Here is a 22,948-nt window from a genome sequence, read left to right as displayed (position 1 = left end):
TTTATGTTAAAAATGATAATTATATTTTTTCAAAATACAATTTTTTTTGATGTTTTTCTTCTGTTTTTTTTTCAATACTCTACAGAGATGCATCTGTAAATAGGTTACGAAAATACATTTTCGGATCTAAAAAGTCACACTCCTAAAGCATGACTCAAAATTGATCTAGAGAGCGTGTGTTTAGGATGCGTCTGAAATTTCATCTCTGAAATCTAAAGGTATTTTTGTATTTTCCCCTAATGCTCTAGTTATATATATAATGCATTATGAAATGCCCAAAATTAAAATTTTACTTTATTTTCCACAAGATTAATAATTAAACTAACATTAATTTCAAATCCAACCGTTTGTTAAATAAAGTTTCATCACAAACAAAGTAAACCCAATATTAAGACTAAGGTTTGACTTGATCATTCTAATTTGTCTTGTCCCAAAATTCATAAGAAAAAGGTGAACCAGCAATCTCCTATCCAATGAAATACCATAAAAGCCACATCTTACAGCCAAGTCAGCACATAACACTATCTAGATGAAACAAAATGAATGGCTCAGCATTTCAATTGATCAAACTGTGGCAGCAGAAGGATCTCCGTTTCAACCTTAACATGCCATGACAAAATCGAAAATATCTCAGTAACATAATCTATATTGGTGACCTCAAATCAAAGAGGTTCATCACTAAAACTAGTTATGGCTTCTTCAACCTCATCCTCCACTCTTTCAATTTCCTCTTCATCCACCCTTATTGATGCCAAACCTCCTTGCAGACAATCTACATCTCCACAATGTGTGAGCCTTCCGACTCTTCCTCCTCCACCTATGCAGTCTCAAACTCGTCCATGGAAAACCACAACATTCTGTAAGTCAAATAATTATACATTTGGACAAGATGGTTTTTGCTGTTATATCTATCTATCTAGCTAGGACTAGGACTAGGACTAGGACTAGGAAGAAGAGAAGATAATTGAATTTGTGGTTTAACATATTCAGGTCGAAAGATTGCTCGCAACGTTATGTCGATGGCTTCGAGTACCACAACAGAAACAGCCACTGCACCAGTTGATCCGGTTGCAGCCTCAGCTGAGCAGCTCAGTGTTAGCGATTCTCCAGAATTTCTCAAGACTATTCAAGAAACAGTAAGAATTCAGGAAATTTAATTTGTTTCTTCAAGTGATATAACTGTATCTGTCCGTGTGGTGATTGTTGTAATAATCTAAACCTGCTGCATATTTGTATATATATAGTGGGAGAAAGTTGAAGACAAATATGCAGTGAGTACAATAGCTGTAGCTGGTGCAGTTGCATTATGGGGCTCAGCTGGTGTGATCTCAGTACGTTAGTTTTCTTTCATTGTTAGTTTTGACTTCTATAGCACAGATACCTCTGAACATCACATGCGTCTGGCCGAAACCATTACATGTGTCTGTATCAGTGTCGTGTCTGGTGTCTGTCTTATAAGTAAATTTATGTCTCAGTGTCGTGTCTGGTGTCTGTCTTATAAGTAAATTTATGTCTTATAGAGAGACCGTCACTTAATTAATTTTTATAACAGGCAATTGATAGGCTTCCTTTAGTTCCTGGAGTTCTTGAAGTTGTAGGCATTGGTTACACTGGGGTGAGTATACTAAATTTTCAGTTCAAATGTTTTAATATTTATGACATAATTGAAAATAATTAACAAGTATTTTTTTTTTGTTGCAGTGGTTTGCATATAAGAACATAATTTTCAAGCCAGACAGGTAGATTTAATGCTTCTTCATTAATCTGTTACTATAATTTGTTGCAATTAATAATTATTTCGTAATTGCAGGGAAGTTTTGGTACGGAAAATAAAAGGAACTGTTAAAGAAATTACTGGGATCGACATCTAAATGATTCTGACTATACTTTGTTCTATGTAATGTAACTTTATATGCATATATTTTAATGGATTTCAATAAAATGCCATATTCTTCACTTATCCCATTTGCGGTAATCAATTGAGATTATGGAACAAAATAAATATCACTGGACTTGTTATTATCTGCACAATTCTATGGATATTTTTCATTCCATTTTGTAAGGGAAATGAACTATGAAGAAGGGCACTAGAGTAGTATATAACATGTTATTCCATTTTGTATAGAAAGAAGAAAAAAAAAAACACATTCACCTTTAGCAAAGCGTTTCTTCAATTTGTTTCAAACATCTTTGTCATTTGACAAAAGCACGGCCAAGAGTCCAATATTAGATAATCTATATCACATAGAGAAAAAGGAAAGAAAGAGAATGGAGAAGAAGTGTTTAGGACATTAATTCATACATGATAGACTTAAGATTCATAATCATAACTCAGTTTTTCGTAAATGACATGAATCCTTGGTACATTTTGGGTCCAATATAATCATATCGCGAAAAATGTTCGAGCATACTAATACTGGAAATAACTATAGAGTTGTCATTGAAATTTTATTTTTAAAGGGAACATCCATAAAATCTTTGAAAAACGAAAATATGGCAGTCACAACCAATTTCGGATTCAGGAGTCTATTATGCGTTAAAAAGGTATTAACACCCTTAATATTTGTTATACTCAATGAGAACCTTCTAATTAGTTGTGAGTGTTTAGTTTAAAAATGTTTGATGTTCTTCTGTTTATTAATATATAATTATCAAAGGGGGAATTTTAGTTTTTTATTAATGGGACTGACGAGATGTTATGTCTCTCTTCTACGTATCTCCAGCTGCGATGAGAAACTCAAGACTACATAGTTATTTGGTAAAAAATATTTGTGTGTTGGTTGTTTTTAGAAAATAGTGTTTAAGTCACATTCTAGCGGTTAAACATCTGCTTGTATGGTTGCAATATGGAAGTTGAAGCATATGTTTGTATTTCCCGTTGGAATGAGTCAAACACTATACTTTTTATGAAAAGTTTATTTTAGTTGCACGAGGGCAAAAAAAATTATTTTGATGAGTTGTGATTGATTTTAAGTTTATTGTGAAGATTGTTTGTGGAAGACAAATGACCGATCAGACGAAGCGTGCGCTAAACGCTCAATCATTCGAGAAACATGTGAATGTGCATTCACCCATTCATTCCAAATTAATTAAAGTATTTTAAGAAAAATTTAATTTGAAAAAACAATTTTTTGTATTTTTATTAAACTTTACTTAATTTTTTTGATATTTTATAAATAATAAAAAGAGATAACCTAAATTCTTGAATAAAAATAAACTAACGAAAATAAATAAATAAAAATAAATGAATTGAATAAATTAATAAAATAAATAAACAAAAATAAAATAAAAGCGAGGAAGTGCAAGTAGAATTGCAGGAGTTGTGAATAAGAGAAAAACAAAGTTCTGTAAGACCTAATTTTGACCCTAAGATCCCTCATGCAATTTCATCATATGCATTGACATTGGGATCATACCTTGGCATCCTCCTTACCCCTTGTTCATTGGATTTGTTTTGGGAGAGATGACCAACCACTATGTGATTGTATCATACTTGTATATTATCATTTTACTAACCAAAATACCAAAAATATGTCTTTGCATTTGCCTAACTCTTTTGTAGGGGCATGATCATCATTGATCTATCAAGTCCATATCTAGGGTTTAAGATCCTCATAGCTAAGAGCACAACCAAAGATTGATTCACAATGTATCAAAGCATCATATATGAGTCTCAATGATCTCTACATGTTATATTGATCAAGCATTCTTCAAGAGTTTGGAGGTGATTTGCCTTGGAAACACTAGCTTGACTGGGTATCTTAATTAACTTCTCCAACAAACTATCTCACCAATTGATCAAATTTATCAAATGACATTTCAAAATTCATCATCGTATGCATATATTATCTACCATGAGCCTAGAAAGTCAAGAGAATTGGAAGTTAGCAAGTTGGTTGATGGTGGTTGGCTATATGAATTCATCTGATCAAAACTAGGTCTCCCTAGACCCTATCTCCTACAATTTTCACCATATGAAAATAATAAAGAGAAAAGTTACTCTAAATGACATTCCAAACAACTTTCATGTTGAGACCTAGAGCTAGTTTTGCTTGGAAAATCATTTTCTATGTTGAAATATCATAGGCCATTTTGTCTAAACCCTAATTTGAAAGTCAACTTCCCAAGGTCATAACTTACTCAATTTTTATGATATGAAAGATTTCCAAGTTTCAAAATCAAATTCAAGATGTCTACTTCAACTTTTATGTTTTGAGTGAGAGCTAAATCAACTTTTATGAGCATGTGATATGAGGATACGTTATAGGTCATTTTTGCCCTATACCATTGAACAAGTGATTTTCCTCAACTTCAAAAATACATAACTCTATCATTCTAAATCCAAATGACATGAAATTGGTGACCATTTTGAAGGTATTTGAAATAGATACAACTTTGATGAAGACACGTTTCTCACTTGGACCTTACATAAAAAGTTATGCAAGGTGGAATATTGAGATATATGACTTAACACTTAGAAAATTTTTCAACATGTTGAAATTTCCAAACTTCCACCTCAAAATTCACCATGATCCAAGTACCTCATGCAAAGAGTCTTATTTCATGCATTTTGGATGAGGTTTTCTAGGACTGCGCATGGTCTTAACAGGTCTGCATCAAGTGGAAAAATCAAATGTCCAAAACTTCACATTGCATTGCCTTGCCATTCAAGCATCATTTGAACTTCAGTACAGTTGCAATTGGATCAAAATGGATTGCTTCATGGGTCTGTACACGCCCATGCAAGTTTGTGCATCACATTGCCAAATTTAGCAAATTTTCAAGTGTGAAATTATCAATCCCAAATGCTATAAATACAAGGCCTCTGCGCTCATTTCAAACACACCTTGCGCGCCAGCTTTGCCCCCCAATTGAAACCCTCACAATTCAAAGAAAAACCTGAGAACTTTCAACTTGAAAATTGAGTTTGAATCTCACTGTTTGGAGATTCAAAAACTCCAGGATCCAAAGCTTTGTTCCATTGCCAAACCACTTCTCGAAGCTCCTCGAGTGTGATCAAGTCAAGTTTGAAGCAAGCAAGATCCAGTTCTGCACAACATTGAAGGTAATTTTCAGAAATCTTCTTCTCTTTGATTCTCACTCAATTCTCATTAGTTCTCTTGGATCTTTGGTTGTCTGAAGTACTACCAATGTAGGCAAGAAGATTGAGTTGCTTTGAGGTCAAAACGAAGCAACTCAATTGACACACCTCAAAATTCAACTCCTCATATCTTTCTATATATTTGGAATTAGTTGAAATTGAGGTCAGATTCGTGCTCTACGCCATTTTTTCTTTCAGATCATGTCCTCCTTTTTCATTTTTTTTATGGTGATGACCGAACCAGTCCGGTGAGCCTCGCCTGAGAAGGTGACCGGAGTTCCAGCGTCGGTGGTGTGATGGACAGGTTCTAAGCCATTGATCTCATTTGAAATGTTTTAATCTCACACGTTGGTTCTGATTACCATTGGTGTCGCGCGCTGACTCAAGTGTACGATGGAGCGCGCATTTTCATCCACTTGATCTGCCACCTCAATTAATGAGGGAGATCAAGTAGTCCACATTTTTTCTGATTATTTGAATTTCATTTAATTTGTTTTATTTTCATTAATTCATATTAATTTTAATATTGATCCAAAAAATATGAGAGTTTCACCAAAAGAATTTAAATAAAATCCTCTTTCATATTTTGAATTAAAATTATTTTTTTGGATCATTATTAATATTTTTCATGATTTAATTGATTTTGTGAATATTTTTAATTATTTAAAAATTCTTTTAAGTTTCCAAAAATTCTGAAAATTTTTCTCCAAGGTCTTTTGACCTTGTTTGACCTATGATAAATCTCATGGCCATTTCTTTGGTATTTTGATGAGATTTTAGGAATTTGACAAACCATATTTAATTTAATGCATTATTTTTAGTATTTTTAAATTGAATAAATGCCAAATAATTGTGTTGAGCCATTTTAATTGTTTGTATAAGTTTGACTTATGTTGTTGGGCCTTGGTCAATGTTGGTTATTCCATCTCCCAAAATGAATGAATAATCTTAATTTGGTAAAAGTCCTCCTTTGACCAATTTGAGTTTTGATCCATTCCCCTCCCTTTTCATCTAATTCCCCTTCTTTATGCATCCATTTCATTTGACCTATGGTATCTCAAGGTCCCAAGGCTAGTTGATTTAAAAATCAACATAAGTATGGATGAGATTAGGCCACCTCTTTTGCATATTCTTTTTGTGTGTGCTATGTTTCATGAGCATAGTCCATTACACTATGTCTCTAACATGCATTAACACCAAAATTCTATTGCCCGACCATAAATAGTTGTGACTTCTACATAAGTCCAATTACGATTGCTTAACATAACGCTAAATTTTTGACACAAAAAGGCATAGTATTCTAGTTAGTGAGATTGTAAGTCTTCCCTCTTTCATGGTATTGTGTGGAAACTTGGCCTTTTTTCCTTCCTTTGGAAGATGTCTTGGTTCAAGGATCCATGCTTGTGATAAGTGGGTTGAGTGTTCTCCAAAGAATGACTTAAAAAATAAAAAGCAAAAACATACTAACTTCTAATTCATTAACAACTAACATTTAATTTTAAGCCATTTACTTTTAATGCCCTTTAGTTTTTAAGCTCTATTCATTTGCCATTATTCATACCATTCTAATTGTTTATATTAATGTCATTTTCACTTTGTCCACTTGGACCATATTGTGTGATATATCTTGTTTGTGCATATTTTGTTTGCTTGTGTGGTCTTTGACCATTAATGTACATAATAAAAACAAAAACCCTAAAAAACTATTGTGTGGACTGTTGGTTTGATCTTGGACAATTGGACTTAGAATTTAGGCAACATCTCTATGCAAAAGGACTTGGCCAATGACAACTTTCATATAACCAAGTGCTTGCAATTTGAAACTTCATTTGATACATCATTGAAGATCCATCTGAGTTCATCTGCAACATGATCATTGTGAAGCTGTTATTTTGAACTTGCGACTTGTGGAATTCATCTGCTACATACGCCAATTTGAAGAAGATTATGGAGTGGCTAAAGCTTGGATGTGGCTATCTTTATTTGATGCCTTGCTCTTTAAGTTAAGATTGTATGTATTTTTTGTTGCTTGATTCTAATGTCCAAGGGAATTTGGGGTTTCTATATGACATTTTGTCTATTGGATTATATCCCATTAGTCAGATCTTTTCAACTCTTAACTTTTAAATTTATGCTTAAGATTAGCCTCTTCATCTCCTCCCTATCTCTTTAATTTCAAAATCTCTCCCTCATTTTAAAAATTTCTTTGCTTGTGCTTGTCTTCTTTTTTTTAAAACTTAGACCCTTTGCAAATTAGAAACTTTGGCCTTATGCCATTAAATTTTCAAACTTCTTTTCTTAAATCAAACTTGTAAATATACTTAACTATACTTGACTTAAAATTTTCAAAATCCAAAAAGAATTAACTCATTCAAACCATTTTTAGGCCTTTGTGCCTTTCAAACCTAACTTTTGTTAAAAAAAATGCACCCAATTTGAAGTTTGTATCACGAACTACGAGGTTTTGATCCCTCGTTTTTATGTTGGTACGTAGGCACAAGTCCGAAGGTCTTGTCAAACACAAAAATATAATTAATGAATTCTTTTCTCATCCCCCAATTCCATTTGTTTGTAAACATCATTTTGTACAAAATACATATGCACACAAGAAAGGGCTCCCTAGGAGTACCTAGGACACTTTGGGTGCTAACACCTTCTCTCTGTGTAACCAACCCCCTTACCTGTAATCTCTGGTATTTTATTAGTTTTGATTTAAAAACTTCTTATTTTTGGGTTTTGTTCGTACTTTTCCCTTTTCCCTTGGAAACAATAAAAGCGCGGTGGCGACTCTTGTTATTTGATGTCTTGCTTATCCATAGCTTGATGATCATAAATTCACCGCTACAGAAATTAAGTGGCGACTCTGCTGTGGAGTAGTCTCCAGTGGGTTTAGCCCATTTTTTTGTGTGTATCTAATTGTATATATGTGATGTATGTATATTTGTGTGATATAATCTGCTTGTTGTGCTTGGTGATCTCTGAGTGGTGAGATAAGTTCTAACCCGAACTTGAGTGCAATTAAGAATGGAGGATGGTATAGTCACGTTCGACTTGTGTGGAGTAGTCCTTAACAAGTTGGCTTGAGACCCATATGCTCAATGGAGACCCTTTTGGATTTGGAAATGTCACACAAGTATTTGTGGTTAGGCATTACTATCTCTAATTTGGGTCTGAGAAGTTGAGGACCGTAGAGCATTTAACCCCCCTTGGCCTATTTAGTACGTAGTGCGGAGACTGTTCAAGTGTAGACTTGATAACAGTTGTTACGCGATACTATATTCAGACGAGTTTCTCTTGAGAATATTATGGGTCGATGAGTCAGTCATCTTAACCTATAATATCCGATAGATGGAATTAAGACTCTGGGAACTTTTTAGAACATGATCTATAGGTTTTTATCCTTAGTCCACTCCTTTGGGATGGTTCTTACCCAGACTCCATGATCGTGACTCACAACAAACCCTTGATTCTTGGTTGATCCAATCAAGTCTTGTCAATATCAATGGAACTTGGGTGTTGATAAGGTGAAAACCATAATCCACCAAAATGGATGATTGATCTTGACAATGACTTAATTCATCCTTTGACCTTTGTTTGTTTGCCTTGTGTGTGATCCCTTATTTGTGATTGTTGCATTCATGCATTCATGCGTATCATAACATTCATCACACGAAATTTCAAGGAACTAAGGTATTATTTGCAAATATTTTCAGACCATGGATTATGGACGAAGGAACACTAAGAAGTACAGTTTTAGATGTCCCGACTTGAAATAGTTAAGGAAGTTATCATCTTTTGTATTAGATCCCTTGGACTTCAAATAACGCCATGGGAAGCTTCTGTCTATCTTGTCTGCTGATGTGATTGAAGGACTCTTGAGTGTGTTAGTGCAGTTCTATGATCCTCTCTACCGTTGCTTCACTCTTCCCGATTATCAGCTTGTGCCTACGTTGGAGGAATATGCCCATCTCTTGGGGATACCTGTTTCTAGCAAAGTGCCTTTTAGTGGGTTGGAAGAGATTCCCAGATCTCATCTAATTGCTGAAGCTCTTCACTTAAAGAAGTCTGAGATAAAGGCTCATTGGGTGAAGAAAGGAGGATTGTTTGGGTTACCATCTGATTTCCTCATCAAGGAAGCTACTGCTTTTGCTCAAGCCGGTAGTGTGGACGCTTTTGAAGCTATCTTTATGTTGCTCATTTATGGATTAGCTTTGTTCCCTAACATTGACGGTTTTGTTGATGTTAACGCCATTAGACTTTTCTTAATTGGGAATCTTGTGCCTACATTGTTGGGTGATATGTATTTCTCTTTGCATCTAAGGAACTCTAAAGGTGGTGAAACTATTGTCTGTTGCATTCCTCTTCTGTACAAGTGGTTTATTTCACACTTGCCTTAGGCACCTTCTTTTGTGGAGAATAAACAATGTCTACGGTGGTCTCAGAGACTTATGTATCTCACTAATGATGATATAGTTTGGTATGATCCTTATTTGAGAAGTTTGGAGATTATTGATAGTTATGGTGAATTCTCTAATGTGCCTCTCATTGGTACACAAGGAGGAATTAACTACAACCCTGCTTTGCCTCGTCGTCAACTTGGGTTCCCCTTGAGAGACAAACCTAATAACACTTTGTTAGAAGGTCTTTTCTATCAAGAGGGTAAAGATCCCCAAAATTTGAAGTAGAAGATTGTGCATGCTTGGCATAATGTGCATAGGAAGGGAATATCCGTGCTTGGTCCGCGCAATTGTGTAGCTTTGGAAGCTTACACTGCTTGGGTGAAAAAGAGATCTTTGGAGTTGAAGATGCCTTATCCTTGTGAAAGACCTATGTCTATGGTTGTGGTTGAGCCATTAACTCTCCCTAACCAAGATGTAGAGGAGTTGGAAGATGCACTCGCCAAGATTAAGTAAGAGAAGGATATGTGGGAAGAGCATTTCTGTGCTTTGAGAAAAAAGCATGAGGAGTCGCAGTTGGAGTCTAAGGATAAAGATGCACTTACTGAGCTACTTGAAGACTGAGTGACAAAGAGACAGAGAGAGCCAGAGGTTTCATCTTCTAGCATGCCTCAGCCTTCCGTTGCTTGAAAGAAGATTGTTGATCAACTTGTCCTCGAGAAGACTCAAAAGAAGGCTTCTTTTGTGACCGAGATTCGACGCATTCGAAGGAAGTACGCGCCTACAGCCAGATCTTCTAGCATTGTTGTTAGGGATCCTTAGGATGACTAGTCTCCTTTACTTTTGTGCTTTCCATTTGGTTTTTGAAATTGTACTCAGTCTAATCCTTCCAATCATATAAATAAAAGAGGTTTTTGGTCATATCAGTGTAATCCTTGCAATTTTTGTTAAATATATGTATTTGCAAATAATATAGTAAGTTCTTTGAAAACAAAAAAATAAATAAACAAGCATTGCATTTCATGCATCATTTGCATAAGCAGGTTTCTCTTTCGCCAGGTGTCTCATTGGTGTTTCTTCTGTGCTTTAGCCAAATTGACTCATCGGTACAACACTCGCGCCAATCACTCCAGAATCATGGAACATCTTGAGCAAGATAATAGAGAGCTAAAGGACGAGATCGCCCGCCCGACTGCCATGTGTCGCATTACGCGAAAAAACGGCGGGAAACGAAAACAATAGAGCCTCCACCGTGTGTTATTTATCCCAAAAGAGGGAAAGGAAACGCTCGAAGTAAACCTGGAAAGAACATGGTCTCGCGACCAGAGAGAGATGGGATCGGGAGTCGGTTATGCGAAGGGAAGGTATTAGCACCCCTACGCATCCGTCGTACTCGACGGGATCCACTCACAAAAGGAAGGATAAAGGTTGCTAAACACTGCTCAAACATCAAACACTGGCTGAAAGAGACACAGAAAACAAAAGAAACTAAACTCGGCAGGATATCGCATCCTGGGCCTACGTAGTCTGTCAAGCACAGACATCAGAGTCGACGTAGTTCGGGACAGGGGAAACTTGCTCGCTAGGATGTCGCATCCTATGCATACGTATCTTCTCTGACTGGAGAAGAATCAGAGCACTCGTAGCTTGGCTGACGCACGCCAAACAAAACCACACAGGAAACCGACTTCCAATCGCTGGACTTAAGTCAGACTCCACACAAAATAGGCAAACATGAAGACCGAATGCCAATCGTTGGACTTACATCAGACTCCGAACCAACAAACACACACACAGGAAACCGACTGCCAATCGCTGGACTTACGTCAGACTCCAAACAAAACAAACCAGACACAGGAAACCAACTGCCAATCGCTGGACTTATGTCAGCCTCCAAATACACACAAAGGGGTTGAAAACAAAAAGGGCGCTCGGAGAGATCAGCTCATCTCCTGCCTACGTACCTCATCTGGTATGAGGATCAGGGCGACGTAGTTCCCCTACGCAGGGAAGGAACTTCTAACTTAACCAGAGACTGGGAAATGACAAACTAGAAGGGAGACTAACTCGAGCCTAATAGTTATCATGCAAATTCACCATGGTCCTAGGTTGAAGTTTCTATCTAACTTGCACAGGGAGCAAGCTAAACCTAAATAGCACAAGCAAAGCACAAGAGCAAGCATACACACAAATAGCACACACTATAAACAAACAAAGTGGGCTCACACAGGGTTAGGCTTTAGTCAAGGGGTCATGTCAACCTCGACAAACAAGCCACTGTATCAGGGTGATGTTAGCTCTTAACCCTAACATTGAGAGTTAGGGTGAAGCAGATGAAATAGGAAGTGAGGGGTGTGCCTCACAGCTCTTATCCCTGGCCTGGGAGAGCTTTGAATAATAGAAGGTGTGGGAGTTCAGAAAGTTGGAACTCTTCTCCACAAAGATTAGACTCTATAGATCTTGGGTTAAGATCCACAAGGCATCAACATGTAATGTGAGCCAAGGGATGACACACTGAATAGCAGGAGATGGACTACACATCTCTTGTGTCTGCAAATTGCCTTATCAAAGGACTTTCCCTGCTTAGCATAAAAATAAACACACAAAGACATTGCCTCTTAAGGAGGGATTCAGACAGGTGCCTGGCCACATAACAGGCCAGGTCTTCCAGACTACATGAAGAAGAGAGGTTATACCTAATTGGTTAAGCAACCAAGCAAAAGCAAGTTTAAAGTGAACTTAAGCAACTTATGTACCTGAAAACAATCTAACTCAGTCAGTATACAAGTCAAAGAGTCAAACAGACAATCCAATAGTCAACAGTCAACAATAGTCAAACAAACAAAGCAACAATGTGCAAGGCACAAGCTCAACTCAAATGAGCTAAAATCCACCTACAAAACAAGTCAAGATTAGTCAACATCAACCACATAATCCAATTCAAGCAAATGAATCAATCCTCTCATGGCCATATGCTTCTTATCCTGAAAACAAAGCTCAAACATAAGCAACTAACCACTAGGGAAAAGCCTAGGGTCAAAGAGGGAGAAATAATTCAAAACAGAACATGAAAATTGACAAGAATCAAGCTCAATCAATTAAGAACAATATCCAAGTGGTCACATGTCAATAGCATCAACCAAATTCATTTCACAAATCAAATAAGGCAAAGCATGCAAGTTGAAAGCTCATTGAAGCAACAGAATGAACAAATCCACATTAATTCCAAAATGGCTCAATAAATCTTAAGAAAAATCATGGCTAAACAGAACACATCACATGATCATCACACCAAAATTCAAGGAATTTGGACAAGTTTAAGCATGGCAATCAAATTCATCAAGTCAAGGTAAGCAAAACAAGCTCAAATAGGGCACAATTAGATGCATCAACTTAGCACAAGCCTAAAACAGAACTCAAACATGATAAATGTCTCAAACCAAAGCCACAATAAACTTCAAAGTTTCTAGAATTAATGTGAAAAATTTCATAGTCATAGGATACACAACCAGCATTTCACAAATCATTGAAGTTCATGACTATCCAAAAGTTCACAAATGGTCATCCAGAAATAAAAATGTCAAACAAATCAGAAATGAATCTAAAAATTCTACAAAAAATCATGAGCAATCCTAACATCCAGAAGAAGCATCATGAAGAAAATCACATCATTTAGCATTTATTTGGCATGGCAAAGAAAATCAACAAGTTGAGTAAGAAATGGTGTGACACACATTGTCACACCTTCATTAACCAGATCATAACTCAAAAACCAAAAATGCTAAAAATGCAAACTCAACACCAAAATGTCCCTAAAGATGTATAGTTTAAGCATGCAAAGTTTCAAAGGCATTGGATTAAAATTCATCATTTCATGAAGCAAATGGCAAGCAAGGTCAAGAAAAGAACACATGTGAACAATCCCTAAGAAAAATTAAATTTCAACCGTTCAAAATTTCTGGAAAAAATTTCATAAAACACTAGACATGATGAGGAACAACATTCAAAAATTCCCAGGTCATTTGGATCATTAATCATGGAGTTATGAATTTTCTAAGTGAATGGAAAAATAAAAACACATGAACAATGCATGTATGAACATGGATAGCACAAAATGAACAAAATGCAAAAGGCCAATTGGAAAAGCCATGCGCTGGGAATCGAAGTGCGCTCTCATTTGAACTTGGCACGTTTCTATGTGAAACGCACCGTTTCACTAAGTACATGTGGCATGGCAAAGAACGGTGACCAATCAATTAGCCACGCAGGAGACACGCTGTACCATTGCATGGCCACAAACACGAAATCACATGCAAACCAGCGCTATGAAGATCAAACATGAATCTGGAAACGAAAACCTAATTTCTTCATGCACATTCAACGTGTTCATATGCTCAAGAACAAACTTGTCCAGAAATTCACAACCAGCACACCATTGGATTCGTCCTTCAACATACAACATGGATCAAGGCTCAATTTAACCTAATTCTCACTAACATGCACGGATCGAGCAAGAGAAGTTTTATGTATCAAACTTAAAGTCACAATATCTAACTCATTTCTCCATGGAAATTGATGATCCAAAGCTCAATGCAATCAGTGTTGAAGATCTACCACATGCATATAACTATTTCAAGAATTAAGGCACGCGATTTCTAACCTTAATGGAAGTGCAGAACTGGATTTGCTGCTTTCAAGCCTTGTAATGTCCAAACAGTTGCTCCAACACTCTTGTACAATGCAATGGATGAAGGTTTATAGGTTAAGCTTGCACGATCTTGCTTGAATCTTCAACTGCCACTAATGGAGGTGAGCTTCAACAGTTCCAAATCAGCTCGAAAATTGGTGAATCTTGCTTCCAAAAATGTCCAATTATGCTTGTGGATCAAGGATTGATCAAGAACAATGCAAGGTTCATGGGGAATTTTGATGAAAAAGTGAGAGAACCAAATGAAGAGAATGATGCAAATGGATCTAGATCTGAGCAAAATGAAGTGTTAATGAAGTTTTCTGTTATGATTATGCTTTTATATGGTCTGTTAATGATGTATGCTAATCACAATTAAGCAATGCCAAAGTAATTAGTGAAAACCAAGTGTTATGGCCAATTTGCAAATGCACCCTCATGTGTGTAATTCAATGCAACAGTACACGGTTTTGGCATGGGAATCACTTCAAAATCTGTTTAGAGCCAAGTGTAATTGGTGGGAAGTGAAAACAATGCATATTTTTCAAATTACCATTTTCCCTCCAAAATTCAAATGAAAATGCCAATGTTTTTGTGATCAAAATGAATGGTATGTGATGCATGAATTGGATAGTACATGACAAGAGAGAAATGTTGCAAAAAGAACCACTCCATTTGGCTTTATGGTTCAAAAGTTATGCACTTGTGAAGTTCAACTTTATTTGACCATGATTGATCCATGTCTTTTCAACCATACATGAGAAATTCATGTTCTTTGACTTTTTGGAAAGGTGAGAGCAAGATCTTAAACTTTCATGTTGGACAAAATTCCATTTGAAGCTTTCTTGATGATGTAAACTTGAGGAGAAGACCTTTCCATTTTTGACAATTTCAAATTACAGGTCACTTACTATTTTTGGAAACTTTTCATCTGACCTCAAATTCTTCATTGTTGATGTTTGCAATGTCAAATGAGACTTGTATGGACATGAATGAGGCCTCTCTAACCATCTCCCACCTTCAAATCCATGGTTGAATTGACAGTTGACTTTGGTTGACTTTCCAGGGTTTCAGATGAATTGCATCTTGAAGATGATCTCTGAACCTCCAATCTTTGGTCAAACCACTTCAAAATGATCCCTAGGTCACATGAACACAATGAACCAACCCTAGGGCTTTGCTTCAATTGGAATTGCACTTGCTTGCTTGCACAACTGGATCTCCTGACCAGTCTTGACTGATGACTTGCACTAGGCAAAGGACAATGCAATGCTATGCAGTGGACAATGTTATGCTAATGACCTAAAAATGAAAATGTATGTACAAAATAGGAGGTGCAAATTTGAGGTGCTACAGCTGCCCCTATTCAATCAGCTGGGAACCCGAATGGATGAGAGGAACGGCTGTCAGACCTTCAGGGTAAACAGGGATTGAATACCAAAGAACCGTAGAAATTTGCACTCTGCAGGGATCCAAGAAGGAAAATACATCAACGGATGCTTCCACTGGGATCTGATGTTTATTACTGGGGATTTTGATTTGATTTCAAAAGTACAGCCACATCCAGACATCGAAAGTCGATGAATGGGAATAGAAATCACAACTAGACGCCAACGGACGACCAGGAAAAACTCGATGTTTATCGACACCAACGGAGAGGTAACTAGTCATTAATGAATGACTGGGAAGAAATACATCTAGATGTCAACGACCAACTAGGAAAAACTCGACGTTTATCGAAACCAACGGAGAGGTAACTCTGAGGGGAAAGGGATACATCTAGATGTCAATGGACAACTAGGAAAAACTCGATGTTTATCGAAACCAACGGAGAGGTAACCAGACATAAACGGATGAATGGGAAAACTCGACCAGACGTCAACGGACGAACGGGAGAAGCTCGACGTTTATCGACACCAACGGAGAAGGAGACCAGACATCAACGGACGACGGATGAACTGGGAAGACTCGACCAGACGTCAACGGACGAAAGGGAGAAGCTCGACGTTTATCGACACCAACGGAGAAGGAGAAGCTCGACGTTTATCGACACCAACGGAGAAGGAGAAGCTCGACGTTTATCGACACCAACGGAGAAGGAGAAGCTCGACGTTTATCGACACCAACGGAGAAGGAGAAGCTCGACGTTTATCGACACCAATGGAGAAGGAGAAGCTCGACGTTTATCGACACCAACGGAGAAGGAGACTTACTAGGGAAAAACAACTAATCACAACCAAGTGTCAACGGACGATTGGGAAAAACTCAACGCTTATCGAAACCAACGGAGAGGTGAACAGACATCAATGGATGACCTATGGGGAAAAATAACTAGATGTCAACGAACAACTAGGAAAAACTCGACGTTTATCGACACCAACGGAGAGGTGACTCTGAGGGGAAAGGTATCACTATACGTCAACAGACGAATAGGAAAAACTCAACGTTTATCGACACCAACGGAGAAGGAGACTCTACTTAGGGAAAATAAGGGTATCACGAACATCGAAAGATGATGTTTACCAACATCAAAAGAAGACCCGACGTTACCCGATGACTGGGGTAGGACTCGATGTTTACCGACACCGAAAGAATGGTGTTTACCGACACCAAAGAAATAACACACGCGGGTATTGACCTGACACTGACTGGTATCACAATATGACATCTACATATGTCGAGGCAAGGCTAAACACTTGCTGGAGATCTCACTGGGGAGAAACAAGCTTTCCGTTCGCGGACGGGTGAGGAAATAAACCTCCTTGGGGAATTATCAACCCTGAATGCCGTCAGGAGCAACTGTAGCAAACGTGCTGTACAGATGTTGAACAAAGATCCGCCTCTGCCGGGGATATGGCCTGATTAGGTTCCAACACATGAATGCGTATGTTTGAATTTTTCTGTGGCGTAATGCTCCATATCGAATGGAAATGCTACGCGGTTTTGAGATGCAATGACTACTACATGCCAAATGCAAAATGATGGACTCTGGCTGGGGAGCCAAATGATCAAATACTCCAACTCTGTGGGGAGACTCTGCTTGAGGAATTCTCTGGGAGTGCACCGACTTCTCACTCATGCTGGAGAATAGCACTGCTGCTGGGGAAAGGATCCCAATCCACTCGGAGACTCCGCTTGGGGAACAACCAAAACGACTCGCTGGGGACGAACCAAGACGACTTAGCTGAGGAAATTAAACAAGGCGACTTTGCCGGGGAGAGTTGCCAACAGGTAGGATAAACTCTGCTTTGGGAAACAAATGCTACTCCGCTGGGGAAAACTCCTCCAGTCCACAGGAAAGATAAACTCTGCTGGAGATAACTTTCACCGGACCTGATCCACTCGGGGAACCTGCTGGGGAAAACCATCAACACAAACCTCTGCTCGGGAGATCTGCTAGGGAAAGCAACTCTGTTGGGGATAACACACCAGACTCTGTGCTGGAGATAGGCATCCACAACCCTGCTGGGGATAGAAGGCACTATCCACAGGCGTCTCTGCAGGGGAGAATAGCTCTGAAAGCTCTCATACTTGCTTGGGAAATATCTGCTGTGGAATCGTCTTCACAGATGACAACCTGCAAAACAGCACGACATATATGCCCCGGGAGTTGCATGGACAAGGTACGCTCAAGTGTCCTCAACATTCAAAATGATTTTCAAATGTTTTATCTTTCTGCACGTTATTATTTAGCCTTCATGTTTTTATATGCAATGTTTGTCAAAAATTCGGACGTTTTTGCAAACAAAACAGTAAAATAAAAACAAGAGCTTTTTATCTGAATAACGACTTTTATTGATTGAAAATGTGCCTGAAAAGGCAAATACATCGGGAAGCAATTCCTAGAAAGAGGTAATTGCGCACAAAAATCTATCCTAATGGCAATGTGAACACGACGTCCACTATTTCCCAATTCTGTTATAACTCACAGATCATCAGTTTCCTCCCAAGTTCCTTGCTTTCTGAGAAGAATGACTAGACCGATCACATCTTTCGAGATGGCAGACGATAAAGCGCGATGAGGTACAGATAACTCAGACTGTAGTCTTCGCTTTAATCCCTCTTTTGGCTGGATCGCCCTTTCGGGTTTTCAATCCACCGGGATACCCATTTTTGCCTAAGTCGCCCTTACGGGTTTTCGACTTACCGGGTGTACAATCTTTTCATTTATATCCCTAACTTTTGCCCGAACCTTTTCTTTCTGTTTTTTTGTTCGCCGGGATGCCCTTTTTTGCCTGGACTCTTTTATTCTTTTTGTCCAGCGGGTCAATTTATGCGAAGTATTTTTTGACTACATCTGAGTTAACAGGGGACGAAAAATCTTCACCATCCATAGTTGTAAGGATCAAGGCTCCACCGGAGAAAACCTTCTTCACAACATACGGACCTTCATAATTAGGAGTCCACTTGCCCCCGTTATCTGTACCGGGAGGAAGGATCCTCTTCAAAACTAGATCACCAGTCTGATAGCTTCGAGGACGCACCTTCTGATCAAAGGCTCTTCTCATCCTTCTCTGATACAACTGCCCATGGCACACAGCTTCTAGCCGTCTCTCTTCGATAAGGCTCAACTCGTTAAACCTTGTCCGAATCCACTCGGCTTCGTCAAGCTTGACATCCAACAAAACTCTCAGAGAAGGAATCTCCACTTCAACTGGTAGGACTACTTCCATACCATACACAAGGGAGTACGGGGTTGCCCCGGTCGACGTACGTACTGATGTACGGTACCCATGCAAAGCAAAAGGCATCATCTCATGCCAATCTTTGTACGTCACGACCATCTTCTGCACAATCTTCTTGATATTCTTGTTTGCCGCCTCTACAACACCGTTCATCTTCGGTCTGTAAGGAGAAGAATTGTGATGCTCAATCTTGAAATCTCTACAAAGCTCTTTCATCATCTTGTTATTGAGATTCGAACCATTGTCAGTGATGATTCTCTCAGGAACCCCATAACGACATATGATTTCCTTCTTGATGAACCGGGAAACCACTTGTTTGGTAACGTTAGCATAGGAAGCTGCTTCCACCCATTTGGTGAAGTAGTCAATCGAAACCAGGATGAAGCGATGTCCATTCGAAGCAGTAGGCTCAATCTTCCCTATCATATCAATCCCCCACATGGCGAACGACCAAGGCGAATTCATGACATTTAGAGGACTTGGTGGTACATGCACCTTATCAGCATAGATCTGACATTTATGGCACTTCCGAGCGTACTTGAAGCAATCAGATTCCATAGTCATCCAGTAATAACCGGCTCTCAACAATTTCTTCGACATTGCATGACCACCAGCATGGGTACCAAACGAACCCTCATGCACTTCCTGCATCAACATGTCTGCTTCGTGTCTATCCACGCATCTGAGCAAGACCATGTCAAAGTTTCTCTTGTACAGCACATCATCCCGATTCAGATAAAAGCTTCCAGCTTGCCTTCTCAGGGTTTTCTTATCATTCTTTGACGCACGTTCAGGATACTCCTGGCTCTTGAGGAAATTCTTGATGTCAAAGTACCACGGTTTCTCATCAACAACAGACTCGGCTGCAAACACATACGCAGGCCTCTCGAGTCGATTTACCGCAACATGTGGCACATGATTCCACCAATGAACTTTGATCATAGAAGACAAAGTAGCCAAGGCATCAGCCATCTGATTCTCGTCCCGAGGGACATGATACAATTTCACCTTCTTGAAGAACGTCAGTATTCTTCTGGTGTAATCCCTGTACGGAATCAAATGCGGCTGATTAGTATTCCAATCTCCATTGACCTGATTGATCACTAGAGTGGAATCAACATAAATGTCAAGCGTCTTGATCCTCAGATCGATGGCTTCTTCTATCCCCATGATACAAGCCTCATACTCAGCTTCGTTGTTGGTGACATCGAAAGTCAGTCTAGCAGAAAAAGGTATATGAGCACCCTTTGGATTGATAAGCACTGCACCAACACCGTTACCATTCACATTCAAAACCCCATCAAACATCAATGTCCACTTGTCATCAGGATCCGGTCCTTCTTCGACAAGAGGCTCTTCACAATCTTTCATCTTAAGATACATGATGTCTTCATCAGGGAATTCAAACATCATAGGATGATAATCATCAATCGGTTGTTCGGCGAGGTAATCTGACAGAATACTACCTTTAATGGCCTTCTGTGACGTGTACTGGATATCATACTCAGTTAAAATCATCTGCCAACGGGCAACACGTCCGGTGAGAGCCGGCTTCTCAAAGATGTACTTCACTGGATCCATCTTAGAAATCAATAAGGTAGTATGGTTCAACATATACTGCCTCAGTCGGCGAGCAGCCCAGGCCAAAGCACAACAAGTTTTCTCAAGCTGTGAATATTTGATTTCACAGTCGGTAAACTTTTTGCTAAGGTAGTATATGGCATGCTCTTTTCGACCAGACTCGTCATGCTGTCCCAATACACACCCCATCGAGTTCTCAGTCACTGACAGGTACATTATCAATGGTCTCCCTGGAACTGGAGGTATCAGGATTGGAGGTTTATGTAAATACTCTTTTATCTTGTCAAAAGCTTTCTGACAGTCATCATTCCACCTGATTGCTTGATTCTTTCTTAGCAATTTGAAAATTGGTTCACACATGGCAGTTAGGTGAGATACAAACCTTGCAATGTAGTTCAACCTCCCTAAAAACCCACGGACTTGCTTTTCCGTTTTCGGTTCAGGCATCTCTTGAATAGCTTTGACTTTTGCTGGATCAACCTCAATCCCTTTCTCACTGACAATGAAGCCTAACAGCTTCCCAGATCTCACCCCAAACGTACACTTGTTTGGATTCAGCCTCAGTTTGAACTTTCTCAACCTGTCAAACAACTTCTGCAAATTTACCAAGTGCTCCTCCTCTGTCTGCGACTTCGCAATCATATCATCCACGTACACTTCAATTTCTTTGTGCATCATGTCATGAAAGAGAGTCGTCATAGCCCTCTGATAGGTAGCACTGGCATTCTTCAGCCCAAATGGCATCACCTTATAGCAGAACGTGCCCCAAGGCGTAATGAATGTCGTCTTTTCCATGTCTTCTGGCGCCATCTTGATCTGATTATACCCAGAAAAACCATCCATGAAAGAGAAAACCGAGGATTGAGCCGTATTATCAACCAGTACATCAATATGAGGTAATGGGAAATCATCTTTCGGACTCGCTCTATTCAAATCCCGGTAATCGACACACATTCTGACTTTGCCATCCTTCTTCGGCACGGGAACGATGTTGGCCACCCACGGGGGATAAGTCGTCACTGACAAGAAACCCGCATCGAACTGCTTCTGAACCTCTTCCTTGATTTTAACAGCCATATCAGGACTCGTTCTCCGAAGCTTCTGCTTGACCGAAGGACAATATTCTCTGAGAGGTAGTCTATGCACCACAATATCGGTATCCAACCCAGGCATATCTTGGTAAGACCAGGCGAATATCTCTACATACTCTCTCAGCATCTCAATCAACCTGCTCTTGACCTCTGTCTTCAAAGCAGCCCCGATTTTAATATCTCTTCTGGCGTCCTCAGTACCAAGATTCACAATCTCCAACTCCTCCTGATGAGGTTGGATGACCCTCTTCTCTTGCTTCAACAATCTGACCAATTCTTTAGGGAGTTCACAGTCTTCATCACTCTCCTCTTCAGCTTGGTAGATGGGATTACTGAAATCATACTGAGCCATAACAGAACTGTTCATAGTGGATTCCGTGAGATCACTTATGCATGTTAATGCTTTGTTTTAGAAAAAGAATTCAATAAAGTCACAAAAACAAAAACATTGCCATTTTTATTTTTTTTGAAAAATGAAAAACAAAAATAGAAAGACAGGGATCACAAAATTGTTTGCAAAACGTCCTTTATTAATGATAATCATTGAAAACATGCTGAGGCCCTACAATGAACCACTACGCCTTGGGCAGAACGTAGGGTTTTGTGCAGAATGAAAAAACAAAAGAAAATTACTCTGTTTGAAGAGTAACTTGGACCACATCTTCTGCTGTCCAATTGTTGATCTTCTCCCCTGGTGCACTCGGGAGAACCCAGTTGTCGAGATCACAATCACTGTCACCATCTTCACTACTGACCGCAAAGACGTCACCGTGATTCATCAGCCCAGCGCTGGTAAAGGTACTCGGACCTGCTCGTACACCCTGCTCCGCTTGCAAAGGTTGATAGCCAATTCCAAACTTATCCTCTTTGACAGGCAAATCCACCATCTTGCCCCAACCTTCAGCTCTACCGGAGTCAACAACCTCCTTAGCCTGCTTATACGATGCAATTGAGGCACTTGGCTTCTTCTGCTCAGCAAAAGCCACCCTCTCAAGATCCACAGTCTCAAATGCCTAGCATAAAGTTTCGTGGATCTCGCCATCCACCTCTACATATTTGAAAGAGGATAGGTGACTCACCAGAATATCTTCTTCGCCGCACACGGTCACAATCTGACCGTTCCAGACATACTTGAGCTTCTGGTGGAGAGTTGACGAAACTGCCTCTGCTGCATGGATCCAAGGACGCCCCAACAAACAACTGTACGCTGGCTGGATGTCCATAACATAGAAGATGATATCAAAGACCTCCGGACCTATCTTCACTGGCAAGGTGACTTTACCAAAAACAAAACGTTTGGATCCGTCAAATGCACGCACAATCAGGTCACTCGGAGTGAGGATAACTCCTTCCACATCAATCTTCTTCAAAATCTGCTTGGGCAACACATTCAGCGACGAGCCAGT

At 39.1% G+C, this 22,948-nt stretch overlaps 1 protein-coding gene across 1 annotated transcript; it reads left to right on the top strand.

The window, feature by feature from the left end:
- The first annotated feature begins 389 nt into the window (after positions 1-389).
- LOC127132057 (protein CURVATURE THYLAKOID 1B, chloroplastic) lies at positions 390-1,960 on the top strand. The gene is made up of 6 exons (XM_051060927.1): positions 390-859; positions 991-1,136; positions 1,245-1,331; positions 1,553-1,615; positions 1,702-1,739; positions 1,811-1,960. Exons 1-6 carry the CDS (start codon positions 691-693, stop codon positions 1,869-1,871), a joined length of 564 nt encoding a protein of 187 aa, XP_050916884.1. The 5' UTR covers positions 390-690; the 3' UTR covers positions 1,872-1,960.
- Positions 1,961-22,948: the final 20,988 nt, after the last annotated feature.

The sequence above is a fragment of the Lathyrus oleraceus genome, chromosome 3, assembly GCF_024323335.1.
Source record: "Lathyrus oleraceus cultivar Zhongwan6 chromosome 3, CAAS_Psat_ZW6_1.0, whole genome shotgun sequence".
Classification (NCBI taxonomy): domain Eukaryota; kingdom Viridiplantae; phylum Streptophyta; class Magnoliopsida; order Fabales; family Fabaceae; genus Lathyrus; species Lathyrus oleraceus.
The sequence above is the reverse complement of the archived record's forward strand: the minus strand, read 5'-3'. Positions and strand labels throughout refer to the sequence as shown.